Below are 23,321 nucleotides of genomic sequence, written 5' to 3'. Positions count from 1 at the left end.
TGTTTGTTTTTAAAGATTTACATATTATTTGCTGTGTATTTGATGAGTATATTGTCTTTAGACGTACCAGTAAGAGGGCATTGGATCCCATTACAAATGGTTGTGAGCCACCATGTGGTTGCTGGGAATTGAACTGAGAACCTCAGGAAGAGCAGTCAGTGCTCTTAACCGCTGAGCCATCTCTCTAGCCCTATCTTTGTTTTGGTTTGTTTGTTTGTTTGTTTGTTTGCTTTTTCTTCCTGAGAGCACTTAGTACAGAATAGTATTTTCAGTGTAACATCGTGTAGCTGCCCATCTGTAGCTAGACAGCTTTGGTATAGCATTGGCTACTTTGTCCCTGACATTTCCCTGCCTGTGACCTGCATTCTCCCCTCCAATGGCAGGCACACATCTCCATAGGGGTGACCTCAAGCTACATACACTCAATCTGTCCCCAAAGAACTGTTTATCTTACCCTATAAAAAAGAAAACCCTGCCCTTATCACCCAAAGATTGGCTTTGTTGTTCGTGATCTCATGAAAAGGGAGCCATGGGCTAGTTACCAGGCTCTTGATGTCATCTAGGTGAGTCTTGGCTGGGTCCTTTGTCTTTCTTTTTGTTTCCCTTGCCTAAATTCAGACCTTGTAGCTTTCTCCACTGAGGCATCTCTGTAACTGGTCTTGTGACCTTGCTTTTCTGTGCAAGCAGCACTCCATACTGATAGCAGTTATCTTTGTATAATTCAAGTGCTATCTGTGTCTTGCAGAACTGTCTGATGGCTCGATTCCTGATAAAGCTGAAACTGTATAGCCTGGCCCAGAAGACAGTTACTTTCCTACATGTTCAGCCTGTTTCAGAATAGGACAGATGCTTGTACTTCCAATCCTTTCCATGAAGGCTTCCTTCCTGACTAGCTCTATTATGTCTATGAAACTCCCTCCGTAGGCTCACATGGACTGTCTAGATTGCTCAGGAGTGAGAGAGTGGATACATTCTCAGGGAAGTTTTACTTTGAAGAACTGCTGAATAGGAAGTAGCTTGAGGGCCCTGAGGGATTTTTAGGGAATGTTTGTCAGTGTTGAAAATGGGTGATATTAAAGCCCATGGCTTGAGCGAGTGCAATTAGAGAAAGACAGAGCGGGTGACTGAGCAGGGTGTGATCAAGCATACTCTTTAGTACAGAGAGCTGGATTAAATGTGTGTGTCTTGAGAAGGTAAGAGGAGTAGGTTACAGGCCGTGCCTGCTCACTCATGCTGTCTCCTTTACCCTTAAGCTCTTTGCTGTCACCAGGTTTGTTCCTCAGTTCCTAGTACCTAATATATAGGAGGCACTCTTCCTGACACCCCCAAAACACTGTAGCTCAGGCTGGCCACAAGCTTGTGGCAGTCACAGTATTCTGCAGATGGAGGTAGGTGTTTCCAAGTTCAAGGCCAGCCTGATACAACAGCAAGACCTGTCTCAAACAAAAACAAACAAAAGAACAGCCCGCCAATATATCTTTTTGAAACAAATGAAACTTTAATTTTCAAATCTGAATTTTTGGCTTTACCTAAATATAATATTTTTCTTCATTTTAAAAAATGTTTATTTTCTATATTGACATGCAAAGTCAGAGCAGCACAGTGGCTATGTAATATGGTTTTGGCACGCTTCATGATCTTTTCATGAGTGTGATACTTTTGAGGACTGGCTGTGAAGGTTGGTGTATCACAGCACTACTCTTTACTTCTAAACAAAATGATTCTGTGAATTTCCCTATGAAGACAAACATTGATAAATCTGGTGAGAAAATGCAGTTACTTTAAAGAAAACTGCTCTAAGAGGAATTTATATGGAAAAGAAAGTGTTTTCCTTCAGGGTGGTGGTGGCATAGGCCTTTAATCCCAGCCCTTGGGAAGCAGAGGTAGGTGGATCTCTGAGTTGGAGGCCAGCCTGGTCTACAGAGCAAGTTCCAGGACAGCCAGAGTTGCATAGAAGAAACCCTTTCTCAAAAACCAAAAAAAAACAAACCCCAAATAACCCTATTCCCCTGAAAAAGAATGTGTTTTACCAGTCTGATATCCCCTCACTTTCCAAAGTGGCAGCAGGCAGCATGAGCTTGCTGTTGGGATGACATCATGAAAACATGGACTGGGGTTGATGAGAGGGCTCAGCACGTAAAAACACTTGCTGCCAAGCCTGTTGATGTGAGTTCGATCCTGGTTCCATGGTGAAAGGATGAACTAACTGGCTCACATAAATTGTCCCCTAACCCTCTATATCTCATGTGGTACCTACACACAAACACACACATACACACATACCCCCCACCACACACACCCCTTTCATGCCAAATAAATGTTATAAAAGATGCTTAAATGGTTATTGTTGAAGTCAGTTACTTTTTGGATTCACACTGGGTTAGAGTTTTAACTCAGTTATTAAAATAATTCAGATATTTCCATGCCAGCAGCTTACCGTGAGACACTCATGAAGAACTGGTATGCTCCCTGGAGTGTCTTGTTTTTTGTTTTTGTTTTTGTTTTTGCCACACACACAGAAATTTTTGAGTCTCATGTAAACTAAATGTGTTCCACCCACCATTGGAGGAGTCTAGGACGGGAGCGAGGCGCTCAGGAAGGACACCTGCTCTCTCTCATAGCAAATGCTGTGTCTGGCTTATACTTCTGTTTGTGTGTTTGTGAGCTGGGATGCACATGGCTGCTCTGTGCTGTCATTTAGCTGAAGGCAGAAAACATGTCAACGGGTTTTCCTCTCACACATAATACACAGGGCTGGAGCAGAAGCAACAGCTCCCGCCTTCTGTGAGTTTAGCTCTTTATCTCTTATGGAAATGCATGCACGTATTTTTCGAGACTCTTTTGGCTTCTGACATCTCAGCTAAAAAGGAAGGTGAGAACTGTTGAAAAAGTGAAGCTGCTTGAAAGCCCAGATGGATGCTTGTGCTGAGCTGCTCATGGGGACTTCTGTACCAGCTGCCTCTTTTTTCTTACTCGCCCCCCCCCCACACACACACCCACCAGGAGTGTTCTGCACTGCTTTTGAAGTAGAAACCTCTGCTTTCTAAGGCTGCTTATTTTAGGTTTTTTCCTCTCCTGTTTATAGAATGCTTTTGGCATAATTAGTTTTCTGTTACCGTAACAAAGGACCTTAGGCAGGGCACTTTGCAAAGAAAAGAGGTTGTTTAGCTCACATTTTGGTGGGTAAAATTTCAAGATTGAGTGTCTCTCTGACCTCTAGTGAGGATGTAGGTTCTCATGGAGTATGTTACATGGGGGAGAGGGGGAACAAAAAGAAAAAAAAAACAATAAAAAAAAAAACAAGCAATACCAGAAATAGAGGCAGTCTCAGACAGAAGGGGCCAAGCAAATTGGGTGGCTTTATTTATGTATATGCAAAAACTGCCAATGGCAAAGCCTCAGAAACTAACATAACGCCAAAATGTAGTGTTTCACACTCACATTATGTCATAGCTCTGAGTCACTAACAGTGCTCACTTTCCAGCAGATCTCCTCCAGCCCCCAACCCCGCCCCACCTCCGACTTTGTGGCACTGCCCACGTTTGAGCATCAGTTCCCATGGTGCACTAGTCATTTAGCCATCCCTTTCTGATGGCATAACCTTTGGTTCTTTTATTACTGTCTTCCTTGGAAGTGCCTGGGTCTGGGCTTTTTCTTTTTCTTTTTCTGCCTTTCAGTCTCTGGGAGAGACAAAGCTTCATGTAAGTAAAGGTGGCCTTAAATTCACCTTGTAGCAGAGAAGAGCTTTGAACTCCCGATCTTCCTGCCTCCCCCTCCCCAGTCCCTAGACACTGCAGTGTAAGCTTCTGCCTCCAACCTTGGAGTTGCCTTTTTCGATGGTCTCATGTTTGCTCAGGTCTGATCCCCTCTCCCCTCCACTCTCTCTGCACCTTAACTACCAGGTCCACAGTGCCCATCCCTGCAGGAAGGCTTTGCTTGTGTCCCCACTGTTTCTCTGATATGCCCTCCTGGATGGCTGGTTTTTTTCTCTTGAAGTGTTTGAGCCCCAGAAGGATCCAGGAGAAAATTCTTAGCTGTTCAGCTTGCTGTCTTGAAAAACAAACAAACCAACTAACAAACAAACCAACAAACATGGCCTTCATTTTCATCAAGGTGTTTATCTGCTCCTGTGATATCCTCACTGTCCTCCCGTGTCCTCCTCACTGTCCTCCCCTGTGTCCTCCTCACCGTCCTCCTCTATGCCCTACCCTCTGTCCTCCCCTATGTCCTCCTCACTGTCCTCCCCTATGTCCTCCTCACTGTCCACCCCTATGTCCTCCTCACTGTCCTCCCCTGTGTCCTCCTCACCGTCTTCCCCTGTGTCCTCCTCACTGTCCTCCCCTGTGTCCTCCTCACTGTCCTCCCCTANGTCCTCCTCACTGTCCTCCCCTGTGTCCTCCTCACTGTCCTCCCCTATGTCCTCCTCACTGTCCTCCCCTGTGTCCTCCTCACCGTCTTCCCCTGTGTCCTCCTCACTGTCCTCCCCTATGTCCCCCTCACTGTAATACAGGTGCATTCTGCTACTTCTAGCTTATGTGTCACTGAGGACAGAACCCAGAGATTTGCATGCTAGGCAAATACTCTACCAACTGAGCCACACCCATTACCCCTAACCCTAGAACACTATTTTTTAAGTATTGTAACAAAAATTTTACATCAGAGAACAACGTGGAAAATAATTTTTAATGCCTGAATCTTCAAGAGGAAGCAAGTCAAAATATAGTTTGGGCTGTAATTGAAGTGACACCCATCTTTGTTTAAAGCAAACAAAAGAGGCAGAGTACTAAATAAGATCTATATACTGTTCCAAAACCATGAGCTTTGAAATGTGTTGTTGGCATTAACCTTTCAGGAGAATCATGAAGAAAGTCTCCATGGAGCCATCTGAACGCCTGGCCAGTCTCCAGGCCCTGTGGGACAGCCAGACCTTGGCTGAGCCAGGCCCCTGTGGTGAGCATACATTTTCAACTAAAATGTAAGGGGTTGGATGACCATCCCCCTGCCAGGAAGCCGAGTCTATTCCTGGTATGCTACTGTAGAGGTACAATTAGTTCAAGGTGTAATTAGCATGCAGACTTTAGATTGGTGGACAGAAGTCCTATATTTAAGCCCCACTGCAGCCTGCTGCGTATGCACCACGGAGCTGGGGAGAATCCTTGCTGCTTCTCTAGATGGGAAAGATAACCTGATTGCCAACAGCTGCCAGATTGAAGCTGTAAAATTGTGATGTAACAATTGTTTTGCTGCAAACCTGTCGCTATCAACATTTCTGCTTCATGCTTCAGGTGGGTTTTCTCAGATGTATGCCTGTGTGTGCGACTGGCTGGGCTTTTCATACAGGGAAGAAGTACAGTGGGTAAGTCAACCTGCTCACCGGGGTGCTAGTGTCCCCTCCCTTCCCCCACCACCCGGCTTCTTTATTTTATCCATTTCAATTATTATCTTTCATGCTCAGATTACTCAAAAACCTGCCTGTGTCCCTATCCAGTTCTCTGTGGTTGTCTGGCTTCCCTGTATGTATGCAATTAATTTTCTAACTGGGTTTTGCCTTAAATAGGATGTGGATACAATTTATCTGACACAAGACACCAGGGAATTAAATTTACAGGACTTCAGTCATCTCGAGCACAGGTAAGCCCCATCTTTCCCCTTTTTCTTTGTCCCTTTCCTATTCTCAGGGCTGTCACTCTTTGATGTCACTTAAGGACAAAGGTAACCTTTGGAGAATCCTACAAGGGAATGAGCAATCTCTGAGCTTTCCCATTGCCACAGAATGTGCCTCTGTGTACCAAAGGCTAAAGTCCATGTTTGGAAAATACCCTGACATTTACTGTGGACATAGCTTAGAAGAGCTTATTTCAGGGGCTGGAGCTATAGCTCACTAGTTAGAGTACGTGTTACTCCTGGAAAGGACACAGATTCTGTTCCCACGAGGCATGTTGAGCAGCTCATAGTAACTCCAGCTCCAGTGGGGTAGAATGCCTCTGGCCTGAGGGGGAACTTGCACATACATGCACACACACATTCACATACTTTTTTGTTACAACTTTCTTGTGCCTGGGGAAGTTTCTCCTTTATATATGCACATACTGGTGAAAATCAGTTTGTCATCATCTGCCTAGTGATGCTGATAACAAAAACATGCTATAAGTATTTTTGAATGACTTGATTGGGAAAAATAGCATTCTGTGTAGCTAGCTGAGTGGATAAGGTGCTTGCCATGTGAGGACAAAGACCGTGTTCAGATCCTCAGAACCTGCATTAAGAGAGCTAAATGCTGCAGGGATCCTAGTGTGAGATGGGAGAAAGGCAGAGACAGGTGAGTCCTTGGAGGATTTTGGGTCAGCTAGCCTAGTGCTCTCAATAGTGAACAAGAGATCCTGTGTCCGCATTTCATTTCTGTTGCTGTAACAAAATATCCAGACCAAAATGTAGTTTAGGGGAGAAAAAGGCTATTGTAGTTCACAGTTCCGGGTTGCAGTCAATCTTCAGCAGGAACTTGAAACAGCTGGTCACATCGCAGCCACAGAGAAGACCAGGATGAAATGAGTCCATTTCTGTTTAACTCTCACTCAGCTGCTTTCTTGGCTATTACACAGTCCAAACCCAAAGCATGAACTGGGGACACCTATGCTCAGAGTGGGTCTTTACAGCTCATTAGCCAAATTAAGAGACTCTCTCCGGGGCACACCCACAGGCCAGCCTGACTTAGGTGGTCATCACAGAGGCTCTCTTCCCAGGTGATTGTAGATTGTGGCAAATTGACAATTAAAACAAGCCACCGCACCTTGGCTAAAAGAAGGTAATAGGCAGAGGCCAACAGCAGAGGTTGTCCTCTGACCTCCACATAGACAGATGTGGCATGTAAGAGCTGTGAAGTGACTCTCACCTGTTAAATTTAGAGTAATTGCCAGCTCTTCCTTAGTCTGAGTAACAAAGTCTTTTTTTTTTTTTTTTTTTTTTTTTTTTTTTTACATGCAATGAAAGAGATCTATTTTTGCTGACAACTTCCATTAAGTCATACCTTGTACAAAGACAATTATCTCTCTGGGAGCATGGAAAAGCATTTTGTGTATACTTTCCTATTTATAACACAGACTATTGAAAGGGATCCGTGCAGGTGCCTAGATATCCTAGGACAAGCAGGTTATATTTCTTCATCGAGAGCACTGGAAAACAAAACTGACATTTAAGACCAAACAGTCAGTGTGACAGTGAGGGATGGGTGCCACTGAGAATGCCTTACCTTTTCAGCTCTCGCACGTGCAAATGGCAATACAGGACAAAGGAGATGTGTTTTTAGCATTGAACAATGGTTTGAACATGTGAATAGGCCAAGTGAGTCTCCAGGACTCCAGTAATGAATGGACTGCACTTAGAAGGCATGTGGCTTGCAGAAGGAGAGATACTGTGGGATGCTTTAGTGCACAACACGTGGGGTGTATTGGCTCTTCATTTCTGCATTGCATTCTTAATGCTGTGGTCTGTTAGGAGCTTATGCAGTTTGCTGCTGAGAGTTAATGCTCATCCACTGAATGGATTGCTTACAAGTCCTCAAAGGGAAACTCAGGAAGCCATGCGATGCAGATGTCTACAATAGAAAACAAAGTAGCTGGTACCAAGAACTGTTGGCAGAGCCACCAGCCCTTTCCTTTGAGTGGATGTACCCATTCCAGGGATGGAGAGCTTTCCGTTTATCTGCAAACACTGATTCATTGGGTAGATAAAGATCCCTCCTTTTTGTTTTTTTTTCTCTTTTTCCTCAGAGAATTAAGAGGACTCTTTTTGGCCAGGTGTCAGGGCACACACTATTTTCATCTCAAAGCTTGGAAAGCAGAGGCAGGTCTCTGTGAGTTCAAGGGCAGCCTGGTCTACATAGAGACTTCCAGGACAGCCAGGGATACATAGTGAGATACTGTGTCAAAGAAATAAGATAAAATACAAGGTCTCTTTTCATTATGGACCATCTCACCCATGCTGGGTAATAACTACTTTAGGCTCTGTGAGCCAGACAGTTGCCTTTGCAATTACAGAAGGATGGTTTTACTTAAGGATCTCTTGTCTCCATCAGCATGTGAAAGCCATACTCAATAAAGCATCCTGCAAGTTCTCAGCCTGTGCGTGTGCTCCCTCCCCTGTGCGTGTGCTCCCTCCTGCCCCCCCACCATCCCCCGGTCCAGGGTCAGGTGGTTTCATTCATTCTCTCCCATTCATGTTCATGTTCATATTCATTCATGTTCTCTGTTTCTCTCTCTTGCTCCACGCCCCACCTTTGCCGGTCCTTCTGCCCCCCTTCCTTTTCTTGCCTCTGGCACTTGTATTCAGGACCTGGCATCCTGCTGTGGCTGAATAAGCCCAGGTGTGGGCTCCACAGTGGTCCTGCAGGACCCCTCCTGTCAGTCCTGGGGAGGATTGGTTATTAGAAAAATGCCTGCTCAGTTTTGTTTTTAGGGTCTCAAACATTCTATTGGAGTGTATTTAGTTAGTTTGAGAATGCTCTTATAGTTTGTTCTGGCTTAGTTAATACTGTGCCAGGACGAGGTATAGATCGAAAAAGCCTCCCTCCACATTTCTCATGGGGTGTCTGCAAGGGCTTGGAGCCGACGTGTTAAAAATGTAATTACACTGTAATTTGACATGGCAGGGAGGGGTGAGGGCAGGGCGGTGCTGCCAGGGAAGAGGAGGATATATAGCTTTGGATACATTGATTTCTCTGCTTCACTGAAGATTTTTAAGAGGAGCTCATCTCATTAATCCCCTAAAGGCTGGTTGGACATGCACTATTGAGTTGAAACCTGGCCCGGGAGAGGGCTTCCCGCTGATTCATGCTCTCCTGTTGTCATATTTCTCAGTCATGAAGGTGACATTTTTGAGTAGGGAGCTATCAGGAATAAGTTCTAGAGCAGTGTGTGTGTGTGTGTGTGTGTGTGTGTGTGTGTGTGTGTGTGTGTACGTGTGTGTGTGTGTGTGTGTGTGTATGTATGTATACCTGTGTGTGAAAGTGGTTCTGAGGTCATGGGGACAGTCTTTTATACCCCATGTCTGACTTCTCATCCCTTTTCTCTTGTGGACCAGTAAGTGGTGCCTGAGGATTGGTCTGGATTTTGTCACCATCTCTAAATTTTTCTAAATTTTAAAAATAGTGGTCTTGAGTATAGATCAGGCAAACTCTGTGGGTTTTGCACCATGATGATATATTAGGAACACGGATTTGATGCCATGTATGTGTGTATGTATTATCCTGAAGTTACTACTTTATTACTGTAACATATGCATGTGATTTATCAATAATCTCACACAAGGTACATTTACAATCCTTGTTTATGAATGATCGGAAGATTATTATTTGTTGTTTGTAAATGTTTGTATATACACACATCATATGTGAGGTGGGCATGTGCCAGGGCGTACATATGGAATCCAGAAGATACTTTTGTGAATGTGGATCTTTTTCTTTCCATCTTCACATGGGGTTCAGGAATCGGATTCAAGTTGTCAGGCTTGCACGCCAAGCTTCTTTACCTGCTGAGCCGTTTCTCTGGTCCAATATCAGAAGACTTTAAGGATGGCTTTGGCACCCTCAGGATGTCTGAGGACTGTTTCTGATGACTTTAACCCTCAGAGTTTGGATGCTGTCAAATTAGTGAGCTGAGAATATAGAGAATATACTTCTATAAATGAGGAAGCCAGGAAGGGAGTCACTCATTTACACTGGGTCCCCAACCCCTGACTCTGAAGCAGAGTTTTGTGTACCCCAGGCTAGTCTTGAACTCAGATACATAGCTGTGTATGACCTTGAAGGCTTGAGCCTTCTTCCCCTCCTTAGTGCTAGGTTATAGGCATGCGTCACTATTCCCAGTTATGTAGTAAAGCTGAACCAAGACCTTCCTGCACATCAGGCAAGTGAGCTGACAGCGTAGCGACAAACCCAGCTATTTTGAACTGTTTTTCTTGTGTGTGTGTGTGTGTTTACACATGTGTGCATGCATGTGCATGCACACATGAAGGCCCAAAGTTTAATTTGGGCATCTTCTTTGACCATTCTCAGATTTCCTTTTTGAGGCAGGGTCTCTCAGTCAAATTCAGAACTCACCCATAAGATGAGTCTTACTACCCAGCTTTTTGGGGAGAACTCTGCCTCCAACTTAAGAGGCTGAAATTGCAGGTGGGTCTCCATATCCACCCAGTATTTAGGTGGGTGCTAGGAAGGTAAACTCTGGAATTCTTTCCTGCAGATAAGAATCAGGAGCATAAAGTCATATCATGGGAAGTAGTTTAAATTATTCCCAGGAAAGCTAGTCAGCGACTGTGTCAGTAAAGTAGTCCCACCGTGGCAGCGTTTTCCACCACCTTTCCATGTGTCCCCACTATGTGCATGCCTAGAACATAAAGAGTAGCAGGACTTGGTGTTTTTACCTTGTTGTTCTGTGTTTGAAATCATCCCTTCTTGAGCATCCTGGAACTTGCTAGACATCTTTCAAATCTGTCAATTATTTTTATTCTTTAACACTTTCTTGGTATCTTTCACATACCTGAAAATAATAACAAGAAGAAAATGTCCCTGAGGTCACACAGCCCAGAGAGATGGCAGAAGTAGTGTTTCATAGGCTGCCTACAGCTAGAGAGTAAAGACCCTGACAGAGCTGGATTTGAACCTCTTACCAACTTTATATCAACTTTAAAGCATTGCCCTCAAATATTAGTATTTAATTCAGTCTTTGTCTTCTTAAGGCAACATCTTGCTGTGTTGCACAGGCTAACCCCCAAAACTGTGATTCTCCAGTCTCTACCTTGTGAGTGCTGGCCTTGTAGGTGTGCACTATCCTGTCAGACACATAGTTTCTTTTTTTTTTTAGTTCACAAAAACAAACAAACAAACAAACAAGTATACAAACTTTCTTCAGGAGATAGTGGTGAGACTATGATGCCAGGCTTGCTGTCAAACTCCTAGGTTCCGGCAGTCCCCCTACCTCAGGCTATTGAGAAGGCTACCCTCACACTGAGCATTTTAGTTTATTTTTATTGTTCAAAGTAAAAAGAGTAAATGTTTGTTACTTGACGAATAACTTCAGAATACATTGTAGTGAGCTAAGAATGTAGTTCAGTTAGCATGCTCAAAGCCCAGGGTTCCATTCTCAGCACTACGTAAAACAAGACAAATAATCTGAGCACTCGAGAGGCTGAGGCAGGTGGATTGGAACTTAGGCCATAGCAAGTGTAAGGTCTGCTTGGATTTTATGAGACCCTGTCTCAAACAAAAGAAAACAAACAAACAAACCTGAGCCCAAACCAGAGAATATCTTACTGTTGGCTGGAAAATGAGAAGAAAAATCATTGACGAAATGCAACGAAGGAGACTTAGTTTCTTTTATTTGAAAGTGTGCAGAAATACTGTCCTGAGTGCTCTGTGGAGGAGGCTGAGGGTTGAAAATGCAGGAAGGAAATTAGTTGCTGGTGGATTGATGGCCATCATTAAGACAATGGACTTGTGAGTCATACCATCTAGGGTTGAACAGTAGCTGTCTGGACTTTGTGTGAGAGCATAGACCAACTCACTTCCTGTGTACTGGGTACCTTCATCTGTCTATGCACTTTATACATAGATATGTTCAAACAGCCAAACGTGGCGGCACACTCCTATAATTCCAGCACTTAGGTGTGGAGGCAGAAGGATGGCTGTAGCTCATGAGCAGTTGAGCTATATAAGACTTGTGTAGAAACAACAAACACAACTTCAAGTACATTTCAAGTTAGGTTTGTGCAGACCTTTTCCTGAACAGGGCTCCTTCCCCTCAGTGCTAGGATTACAGCCACTTGGCACTGGTGTGTTTTTGAAGGTACTGAGGATTCAAATTCAGGTCCTCTCATGCTTGTATGGCAGGCTCCTTACTGGGTGAGCCATCTCCCATATTTTGTTGTTAGTTGTTTTGTTGTTGTTGCTAATTTTTAAAAAGTTATTTAAATTTGTATCTGTGTGTATTTTGTATGAGCTGTGTCTGTGTGCCTCTGTGTGTGCATACACATGTGTGGAGGTAAGAGGCTGATGTCGGCTGTCTTCCTCTTTGTTTACCTCCTTTGTTATTTTGAGACAAGGTCTCTCACTGAACCTAGAACATAGCAATTAGCTGACTGGGCTAAAGACTATCATGGTATAAGAGATGATATTGTGGCAGGAGCAGGAGGCAGCTGGTCACATCCTATCTGTAGACAGGAAGCAGAGAGATGGTTGAATGCTGATGTTTAGTCCATTTGTCCTTTTTAGTCCAGCCCACTAAATCATCTTCTCTCCTCAGTTAAACCCTCTGACTTTTCCACGTTTGTTTCCATGATGGTTTTGAATTGAGTCAAGCTGACAAGACAAAGCTGCACCCCTGGCCTTTGGAGAACCTTCTGCCTATGTAACAGAGCTATGGCGTGGTGTAGTGAAAATATGAGGAAGGCTTAGTCGTGATAGTCAGAGATGCACTAGAGAAACCTGAATAGCTCTACATTAGAGAACATCCAGTGGAGGGCTGTCTGAGGTCTGCTTCTATGTGCAGCTCTTAAATCCTGACAGCCCTTCAGGATGAGCACTAGGAAATGAAGATAGTCTACCTGTGTAGTTTCTGTTGAAATGGGGACTCCTGGCGTCTCCTCCTCGATGACACTATGATGCTTCATGGGAATCAGGACTGAGTCCCCATCCTCCGTCTCATTCTTTGCCTAGTTGTCTTGTTGGTTTGAGGTGTCGGAGCGCCATCCCAAACAAGTGACACGGTAGTTTTCCTAGGTACCTTCTGGGCATCCTTTTATCCAGATTTGAGGCTCCCTACTCTGCATATTTCAGCCAGGTGGAAAATTGTTAAATATGGAAGATGAGGGTTTCCCCAGGGGGGCATGTGCAGTCGTAGTCTATTCCCTTTTGTTTCTGCTTTGCTTTCTAATTAGGACATTGCATAGTCTCTTCATTCTGCTCTTCGCCAGGCATTCTACTTAGCTTATTGTCTGCTAGTGAACAACGCTGTTAAGGCCGTTCTTGTATCTGTTTCCTTAGAGAACAATGGGCAGATATGTACCAGGACTCAAGTCATTTAAATTCAGCCGTTATGCCCACCACTTAACTCCAGAAAGAGGCCTCTGCTTTTCTCTGGACTGTATGTGCCAATTTCCAGTCACGGCTCCCTCCTCTCAACTGCTCCATCTAATTGTAAGGATTTTCCCAGTCCTTCTTTTGTTTTGATGATTGAAGTATGCTGCTAATTTGCCTTTCTGTTGCTATGAGCAAATACCACAACCAAAAATGATATAGGAGGAAGCTTGGCCAAAGCAGGAACTCAAGGCAGAAACCTTGAGGAAACACTGCTTACTGCTGCCTGGCTCCCAGATTCGTGTTCAGCTACCTTTCTTATACAGTCCAGAGTCACGTGCCTAGGGCTGGTATCGCCTACAGTGGACTGGGTGCTTCCACGTCAGTCACCAATCTAGAAGATATTCTATAGACGTGGCCATAGGCCAATCTGAGGGCGGCAGCTGTTCAACTCAGATTTCTTCCTTCTGGTGCATTAACTTGACAGGCAAGATTGGCCACCACAATGCATAATTTGACTGAGGTAATCCTATAAATCAACCTGGGAAGAATACTTTATTTTCCTTTGTCTTTTGTCCTAGCCTCAGAACACTCTTCACACCAAAGGCTTTTCCTATCTCTCTGATGCTTCTTGCTTGTGTTGCACAGATACCCCCTCCCCGCCACACACACACACTCCCCCAGCTTCCCCAGGTACATCCTCCCAGCCTTGCACATCTTAGCGTTTATAGAAAAGCTGCTTGTGGCTACCTTTCCTCCAGTAAAGTTTCTTTTTACAGTTATCACTTAGACAGCACGGGTTGTGGTTATATACTACTGTGTGGTAAACCTCCAAACTTAATGTCCCACAACACAAAACCTATAACCCACAGTGATGCCTTCTTCATTCACATCTCTGGTATTTGGTGTCAGCTAGCTGGTTGCTGGGAAACCTAGATATGGCCCTTCCCTGTGGTTCTGGCTTCCTCACAAAGCGCCTGAGCTCCATAGGTGAACCAGAGCCAGGCAAAAACTGAACATAGTCTATTCTAACCTAGCCCCCAAGTCATGTGCTATCTGTCTTTTCTTCGCTGTCTTTGAGAGATCCAGCTATGCTGTATCATGATCCACATTTGGTGCTTTTGGGGTGTTATCTGAAATCTTGCCATCGAATACACACCTATATGTGTATTGTATTCCTCTAGTGGCAAGTCATTTGAGCCTTCTTATCTGCTTCTTTGATATATATATATATATTAAAGTTGATGAAATGTCTCTTTAGATATTGTAGATCTTATGACCAGTTTTAAAAATTTGGGTGTTTGCTTCTGTGGGTGTTGACGGTGGTGTGTGTGTGGTATGTATGTATGTATGCAGGTGTGATTGCCCATGTGTACAGATCAGGTGGATATCTGGACATCTTCCTCAATTGCTTTGATTCACTTATTTTTTATTTTATGAATTTATTATATATTACATATTATTATATATATTTATTTTATGTGTATAAGTGATCTCTCTGCATATAAAGTATGCATGGTTGTATCCCACTATAGATGATTATGAACCACCATGTGGTTGCTGGGAATTGAACTCAGGACCTCTGGAAAGAGCAGTCAGTGCTCTTAACCACTGAGCCATTCTTCTAGCTCCACTTGACCTTATTTTTATTTATTTATTTTTTTGAGATAGGATTTGTCTCAGTGAGCCATCAGTAGCCTCTGGAAACTATGTATCTAAACACTTGCAGCATCAGTAGCCTCTGGAAACTGTGTAGCTGAACACTTGTAACACTTGGTTATAGACATGAGCCACCTTGCCTGGCTTTTATGTAGTTGCTGGGGTTTGAACTCAGCATGCATGCTCTTTACCCACTGAGCCGTCTCCTCCTACCCCTGAGACTGCTTCTTCCTGCTCACTTTTCAGAGTTGTGTGCACTGGGGATCTAACATCCATTGTTGAAAATGTCCTTTACAATTTCCTCTCAGGATGTGGCTTACATTTTCCTCCACTTAACACCAGTTCTTGCAGAGTAAAAGCTTTTGATCCTGAGAAAGTCCAGTTGAGTGCTCTCATTGATGAATCATGCTTTTGCCATCAGATCTCGAATGCTCAAGCTGAGTTACTCTATTCTGTTTCCCGTCCCATCTGCCTGCAATGTGAATTTCTCTGAATTCCCAGGACTCCATACCCTCCCTTCAGAAGCCTTCTTGGCTAGCCTGTCTTGATTTGTGATTTTTTTTTTTTTAACACAAACCTATAGTGTCACTTTCTCCGTTGGTCCATGTGGCTTCTCCACTGCATCATAGTTGATTTCTTCCCCTTGGTTGCCTGCTGGGCTGTACCAAGCTGTGATTGTCACAGGGCAGGAATTGGGTGCTATGTCCATTGTTACATTAAACCCTGTGATTCATGTATGGTGGCTGGCACTTACTGAATACATGAATGGAGGGAATTGCTGGGCATAGCAGCCTCTCATGCCTGTGCACATCTGACTGTAATTATTTTAAGCATTCTGTTCCTTTCTTCCTGCCTTGTCGGCCCCTTCCCATCCTTGGAGCCCTGTGAACCTGTGCCCATCTGTTCCAGGTGGAATTACTTGGTTCCTGTGTTCTAAGGGCTCTTTAACATTCCCAGGATTTGGCCTGGCTCCCAGCTATCTGTTGTATTCACTGTAGTGTGGGGAGGGGCAGGGAGGCCAATCACTTCCCTCAGCATATAGTGTTCTGACCCAGTATTTGGTAAGGGCTAGAGCAGTGCTTACTATTTCAAGTAAGATACAGGACTGTCTCTTCCTAATTTTTTTTTTTTTAGTTGTTTGTTTTATTGACATAGGCCTAGAAGTTGTCAACAAATTATCTTTTCTAGCCAAGGATGACCTTGAACTACATCCTGCTTCTGCTTCCCAACCAGTGTGATTACAGGTTTGAGTCACCATGCCTGGATTTTAATTGTAACTTAAAAATTAACCTTAACTCTAGGCAAGTTAATAAACAGAAAACCTGGCAGATGGGACCTATAGCCGAGCCCACTCATTGCTTTGCATTGTTTATCTGGGATGCCTGTAAGCATGCATCTCATCTTCTTCCTTGTGGCTGATGGGCTCACACATGATACCTTAAAAGCAGGCAAAGCCTGCAGTTTTTTGGGCAAAAACTCTTAGGGACAAAAGTCAGAATGTAGCAGTGACATCTGCTTTGTTCATTTATTTATTTATTTGTCTGTCTATCTACGTATCTATCTATCTGTTATCTAAGTCAAGTTATTAAATCATCCTAGGTGTCTGTTTATAGAAGACTGGGTATAGAAAAGATGGATTATTTCCACAATGTAATTTTATTTAGTCACAAAGAAAAATTAAATCATATCCTATGTAGGAAATCTGATGGAATTGTATAGTTCACCATATTGCATGAAGTAAGTCAGATTCAGGCAGACAAGTACCATGTATTCCTCCACCCACCCCATGGAACCTGAGGTCAGGGTAAGAACAACATTAAAGTGGAAGTAGCTTTACCTGGGAAGAGGAAGCTGGTCATCAGGAGGGTGAGGTGCGTAGAAGAAGTAGTGGGAAGGTTAGGTGAATATGATAATCAAAATATATTTTATGCATATACAATATGTCATAGTGAGATATACTGTTCATATGACTAATATGTTTCCTTGAAAGGGTGGGAATCATTCTAATAGAGAAAGAGTCTCATTCTCTCTCTGTTCATGCTCATCTCATGGCTCTGGATGACAATCCCCGTGCCTGTCAAACATAAGCAATCCCTCCTGGTGTGTTTCCAGGTTCAGCTGAGGTGCTTTGTGCCCGGCACCCAAGATCAGTTGGGTTTCTCAGCTCTTTCTACCTTCAGCTTGTCTTTGCTGTTTCAGGAAAAAAACTACAGTGTCTGCCTCTTATCATGCCCGATACTAAAATTGGAGCTTAGGTTTCAAAGATTTACATTCTGAGGCTGTAGAAGTCGAATGCTGAAGCAGTGAGTCTGAGAGAGCCAAGTGCTAAATGGAGAGGCATGCACTATGTCGGGGTTGGGGGTAGCAGGCATCAGGAAGACATAGGAGAGGACATGGGTGGTGAAGGCAGCAAAGGCCATGGGAACTTTCAGGACACTGCTCAGCAGTGAAGGAGATTCTGCTTCTGTAGTCCCATGCTATGGTAGATGGTTCAGGAACGGTCAGCTTTTTTGTTCCGAGTAGGAGAGAGGAATGAATGCATGGCAAGGGTCAATGGCTGGAAAAAATGGTGTAAAAGCAGGGAATTCATATACAAAACCTTACCCCATAGCTTACGAGCCTGCGTGAAGCATCAGGGATAATTACACCTGCTCTAGCTCATGGGTGGGATCACTGCTAGGAAGTATAAAAACTACCAAATGGTTGTAGGATGCTTGCTGAGCACTGAAAGTCTATTTGATGGTGCTTACTGTCAGTGTATAAAGCATTATCTTTGCTTAGGGAACAACTTCTCAGAGACTGTATGAAATTATTGATGCTTATGAATCTATGAAGAGGTCTATAAAGAACCAGGCTCATCAGTGTAATGATAGACGTGATTTCTTTCTGAATGAAGACATTCTCCAGATAAATGCTACCATTAGCTTCTTTTCCCTGGAAAGTAGGAATTGCAAGTGCTGGTGGTAATTTGCTTTAATTTTGTGGAATTCTACTTGTATTCTGCTCTGTGAAAATCTGCTGCAAAGAATTGAATTGTTTACTATTAAAATAGTTTGGAGGGATAAGAACCATAATAACTCAGAGGGTAAAAGTGCTTACTGCATAAACCTGGCAACCAAGTTCAATCCTTGTGATAAGGACTCCCCATGTAAGCAGATATGGTGGCGCTCATCTATAATCTCAGCACTTCACAGTGAGTGGGAGGCAAATTCACAGAGATAAGAGAATGGCCTGGAAGCTCTCAGGCCAACTGGTCTGGAGAACACAACAGAGAAACAGGAGAAACTTCATCTCAACAAGGGGAAACCCAAGAGTCCACTCTTGAGAGTTATCCTGTTATCTACACACATAAATTGAGGCACACATGTCCGTGCACATACACATAAGATGAATACAAATATGCCATCGTTTTCTTTGTTTTGGTCTTCAAGACAGGATCTCATATATTCTAGGCTGACTTGAGTATATCTTTCTACCAAGGCTGACCTTGAACTCCTGGTCTTCCAGCTGCCATCTTCCAGAAGTGCTAAGCTGACAGGCATGGGCCACCATACCAACCCAAAAATGCAGTGACGCTGTAGCTCTTTTCCAGGACTATGCTCATGTCCCTCATTAATTTTGGTTGTAGAGACCTGATCCCCATCATTGCTGCCCTGGAATATAACCAGTGGTTCACCAAACTGTCCTCTAAGGATCTCAAGCTGGTAAGTAACTGATGATGCAGCCAGCATTGCCCAGCCTTGCTGAACTGCAGAAACCTGATCATTGTCAGAAAGATTTTATTTTGTTATCGTGCTATTTATTTCTTGAGGAAATCTCATTCCTAAGGATGATAAGCATAGCGCTGTGTGAAGTTTGTAAACTTCAGAGAGATTTACCCTTCTGTTTTCAGTGCCTTAGGTAGTTTTAGATTAGAGACGTACATGTAGTATTGTCTTCTGGACACACTCATTCAGTTGGCAAAAGCTATTATAGTCATATTTGCATAGCTGCAAACAGCTGGTTTTGTAGTCTAGCCTTCCATTTCATCACCACCAGATTTCCCATGAGAAGAATTTCAGGAAATACCAACAGGTAGAGTTGGTCTGATTGAATTATAAAAGTTACTGTTATTTCTGTAGATGGTCTGGTTTTGGATAGAGCAGGGAATTATATAGAGGCAAAATAAAATCAAGGAAAAATCTCTTGGTTTTCCTATTAAATAGAACAGCTAAATATTTGGTCTGTTCTCGTAGTTCAAATTGTTGGGAACTTGACAAATTCAAAGCTGCCATATGGAAGGATGCTTATCCACTAGCTAGTAGTTTTCAGATACTCCATTTAGGATGAGAAACAATTTAGATATTGTTTATAGAGTCATGGAATCCGGGGGTAAAATTTTAATAATAAAGAAATTGGATTGAGAAAGAGCTTTGCCAAATGGAGGCCACTCAGGTGTGTGAATTGGCCCAGGATGACTTAAGGCATCATGGGTACAAAAATGGGCTGAACTTGTTTGGCAGCCTTTAGGAGCCATGATGGCATAGGAAAACCTCAGAAACCTGAGTTTCTGACCATGACTGTGGGAGTGGAGATGAGTTATCTAACCTTCCTGGATCCCATCTTCTTGCATACCTGTTATCGTGAGATAGTTGTAGCCATGGTTATCTGTGTCCTGTGCTTAGCATAGTGATTGGATATTGTGGCTCCTTGCTAAAATAGCTGCATGGTAAACATCTGCTTGATAAATATAGAATAAAATCGCTGGATAAATGGATGAGAGAACCCAACCACGAAACTGATCAGCCCTTATTGAGTACCAGATCACAGTGAGGAGGAGGAGGAGGAGGAGAAGTTATTGTTGTTTTATCAGTCTCTGACTATCCATATGCATAGACACATACATTCATACATATACATGATTTACAATAAACTTTAAAAGAATACTATTAACATAGAGACATTTACTTAGTTCTTTGCCATTTCTCCTTTGATCTACTTTAATAAGTCCATACCGTGATGGGGCTGGTTCCTGATGAAGTGCAAAACACTCCTTCCCTTACTATTCTTATTATAATAGAGAATAATATAGAGCTATTGGTTTGGTAATGACATATGCATATAGAATGTAGCTCAGTGCCTGGTACACAGTGAAAACTGTAACAAGACCCTTAGTGTTATCACTGTCATGAAGCCTTAGGTCTCCATCTGGGACATCATCACTGCCTTGGGAAGGCCTTTTGCTTTTCTGAAGAAAGGGTGAGAGGGACTTATGCAGACCTGCAGCACTGCCAAAGCACTGCTTTTGTTACTGTACCATATATTTTATCTCAGACTTAGACTGCCTATTATAATACCATAGACAGGATAACTTATACAACAGAAGATTGTTTCCCACAGTTACAGATGCCAGGAAGTCCACAGTTTAGGCCTGTTCAGTGTGTGATGATATCCACTTTCCTGTGTGTGAATGGCTCCATTAGAAGTGACTTTATGTGGTAGAAGGGTCAACTGGGACTTTTTTTAATCAGGGCACTGACCCCATTCATGAGTGTTTGCACCCCTAAGATATTGTCTCCTTTCAAACATACCTGCTGATACCATCACATTGTTGGATATGTTTCAATGTGAATGAGGGCATGGGGTTTGGCACCAGCTCAGACCACAGCATTCTGGTCTCTTCCCTGAAGCGTAGTACACTCAGAGATTGTATTTGTGCAGCCATGTTCCAAGGTCTTCATGGAGATACATAGTGGGGATGTCTTCTACTAGCTCTTGAGTGAATGTGTGCATGGCTGAGTGTTTTCATCTCCTCAGGTCTCTGTGTTATGTAGATTTAGAACACTCAAGTGACATGTACTTTACAAGACTTACAGACTGGTCAACAAGTGTTTTCTGTTACAGTCCACGGATGTTTGTGAACAGATTTTGAGAGTGGTGAGCAGGTCCAGTCGACTGGAAGAGCTGGTGTTGGAAAATGCTGGACTCAGAATGTGAGTATTTTCTCGAGTATGTGAATGTGTCACTTTAAAATGTTATGCCATTTGCTTTCTTAATTAGCATATGATGTTTTAAAAAGTTGAGTGCACATGTGACAGCGTTTTTCCTTCTGAAAAAAAAAAAGAAAGAAAATAAACAAAACCCTTTTAATCTTAATTATTTTAACAAAATACACAACTGAAGCAAGTTGGGGAGGAAGTGTTAGTTCAGACTTAGCATAGATGCAGGTGTAGTGGATCATGGATTCTGGCATGGAAGGCATGGTGCTATTGGCATTCCTAACCACATGTGGCTGGTTATGTACTTTCAGGGGTCAGGAAACAGGACAAAGACCAAGCCATAACCCTGAATCCTCAAATCTATAGCTCTATGTTGGCTGTCTAAGCTTCAATTGCCAAGTGTTCTTCAACCTCCCTAAACAACACTACCAGCTGGGTGTGGGGGCATACGATAAGATCCATGAGCCCATGAGGTAAATTTCACACTCAAATCACAACACAAATTAACCAAGCAGCCCATGCTATTGCCATTATTGTCTTAGGGTTTTACTGCTGCGAACAGACACCATGACTAAGGCAACTTTTATCCAGACAACATTTAACTGGGGCTGGCTTACAGGTTGAGAGGTCCAGTCCATTATCATCAAGACAGGAGCATGGCAGCAGCCAGGCAGGCATGGTGCAGGAGGAGCTGAGAATTCTACACCTTCATATGAAGGCTACTAGCAGAATACTGACTTCTAAGCAGCTAGGACAAGGGTCTTAAAGCCCACACCCACAGCGACACACCTACAGGACCACACCTTCTAATAATACCACTCCCTGGGCCAAGCATATACAAACCATTACACCAGGAAAGCCAAGAATTTGATAGCATATTCTGTTCCTGTGTTGCAGGACATTCTGAGGGAGGGCCCATAGTGTAGTGGTTAAATGTATGGATTGAGGTAAAATGCTCATGCTTCAAGCAAGGAGTTTAGAAGTTCTCCATCTCTGGGTCTTTATCTTTGAAATGGGGATAGTAGCTGAGGATGCAAGATTAGGCGAATTGATGAGTGTGTAGTACTTCAAAAAGTACCTTTCTCTGAAGATGCCCGTGCAGTCCACTATTGTAGTTGGGAGTTTTGTACATCAATCAGTTTTAGTCATTTCTCCCAGTCTTCACCAATGGTTTAATGCCACCTCTGAGTTTTATTCTGAATAGCGTGCATTAGAATCTGTTAGAACAAAGACTTTATTGTTGTTAATGAGCAAGGCAGGTATTGTGTGTAATCCCAGCACTCGGTGTGCTATTTCAGGTTACAATATAACTAAAACAGTGATTTTTTTCTTTCTTTTTGTGTAAAATAGAGTGCTAGCAATAGTACCCTTTGACTTAGTAATTAATGCAATCAGTTTTACATGTGTGAGTGTTACAGGAAATAAGAAGTAAGATACAGGAAAGAGTCTATTAAATTTTTCAAGAAAGCAAGTTTATCGTGAAAAAAAAGAAAAGAACAAAAATAACAAACAAACCAGGAAGGATCAGTGGTACTTGCAGCAGCATTCAGCTCTGTGCTTACAACCCTGTGTGTTACCAAACATTGGGGGTGGGACAGAGAGACACACCTGCTGGATGTGGGGAGGGGCACAATGGTTAATGCTGCAGTTCATACCTGGGAAGGCACAGTGGCCCGAGCTTGAAGTGGCTACTCATGCTTGTCTGTGCTCAGGAAGCAAACAGCTCCCAGGAAGTGTGGTCCAGCTTTAAACCTACAAGGCCCATTCCCAGTGAGCAACTTAGTCCAGTGAGGTTTCCACAGCTTTCTACAGTAGGATCAGTCGATGAGGGCAAAATGAACCTGCCGGGGAGCCTTCATAGGTAAGCCAAGGGGAAAAGGATGCATTTGTAGGTTGCATTTTGTTTTAACCCTTACATGTTGTAGCTGAACAATTTGCATCTGTCCCTCCCTCATGCCGTTGGTGTTTACTTGCAGAGATTTTGCACAGAAATTGGCCGGTGCTCTAGCACATAATCCTAACTCAGGACTTCATACAATCAACCTTGCTGGGAACCCGCTGGAGGATCGAGGTACTCCATCACTCGTAACGCCAGGGATGCCAGAGGTGTAGGACCACTAGAGTCCTAGTCTATGCAGGGCTGGGGAGTAATGCTAACCTCAGTTAAGTCACCTGGAGCCCTTGCCACACCTACCCAGAGTCTTCTACACATACCTGGAATCCTCCCCACACCGCCCTGCACTCAAACACTGAGAGTCCTCCCCACATGCACCTGGGACCTTCTCTGCACCCACCCAGAGTCCTCCCCACATCTACCAGGAATTGTCCCTCACCCAGGGGGAGTTCTATACCAACACTCACCCTAAGTCCTCCTCGTCATCGCTGGTCAGCAGTAACTAACTTCCTTCGGGCTGTGGGACTCAGGATCCCTGTGCTTTTGCGCAGGGTTGGTGGAGACCACCGCCAGATCTGACAGGCAGCTTGGTTTGTACCTTCCACCTCTCTCTCACATGGCTGTTTGTGATGCAGAGGCAGCTAGAGCTTGTCTCAGAAAGCCTTAGTTTCTTTCCTATACTCTATGAGAGGGTGACCCATTTAACACATACCCATCTGCCCCC

General features: G+C 43.5%; 1 protein-coding gene across 6 annotated transcripts in view; it reads left to right on the top strand.

The window, feature by feature from the left end:
- Positions 1-23,321, top strand: part of Carmil1 (capping protein regulator and myosin 1 linker 1) — a 263,753-nt gene that overhangs the window by 121,491 nt on the left and 118,941 nt on the right. For all 6 annotated transcript variants that reach the window (XM_021180627.2, XM_021180629.2, XM_029468353.1 and 3 more), the window contains exons 6-11: positions 4,853-4,950; positions 5,286-5,356; positions 5,558-5,631; positions 18,354-18,429; positions 20,609-20,697; positions 22,680-22,774. In XM_021180627.2, the coding sequence (XP_021036286.1) occupies positions 4,853-4,950; positions 5,286-5,356; positions 5,558-5,631; positions 18,354-18,429; positions 20,609-20,697; positions 22,680-22,774 (503 nt within the window). The remainder of the gene's footprint in view (positions 1-4,852; positions 4,951-5,285; positions 5,357-5,557; positions 5,632-18,353; positions 18,430-20,608; positions 20,698-22,679; positions 22,775-23,321) is intronic.

Source organism: Mus caroli, chromosome 13 (genome assembly GCF_900094665.2).
Source record: "Mus caroli chromosome 13, CAROLI_EIJ_v1.1, whole genome shotgun sequence".
Lineage (NCBI taxonomy): Eukaryota > Metazoa > Chordata > Mammalia > Rodentia > Muridae > Mus > Mus caroli.
This window is presented reverse-complemented; position numbering and strand designations above follow the sequence as displayed.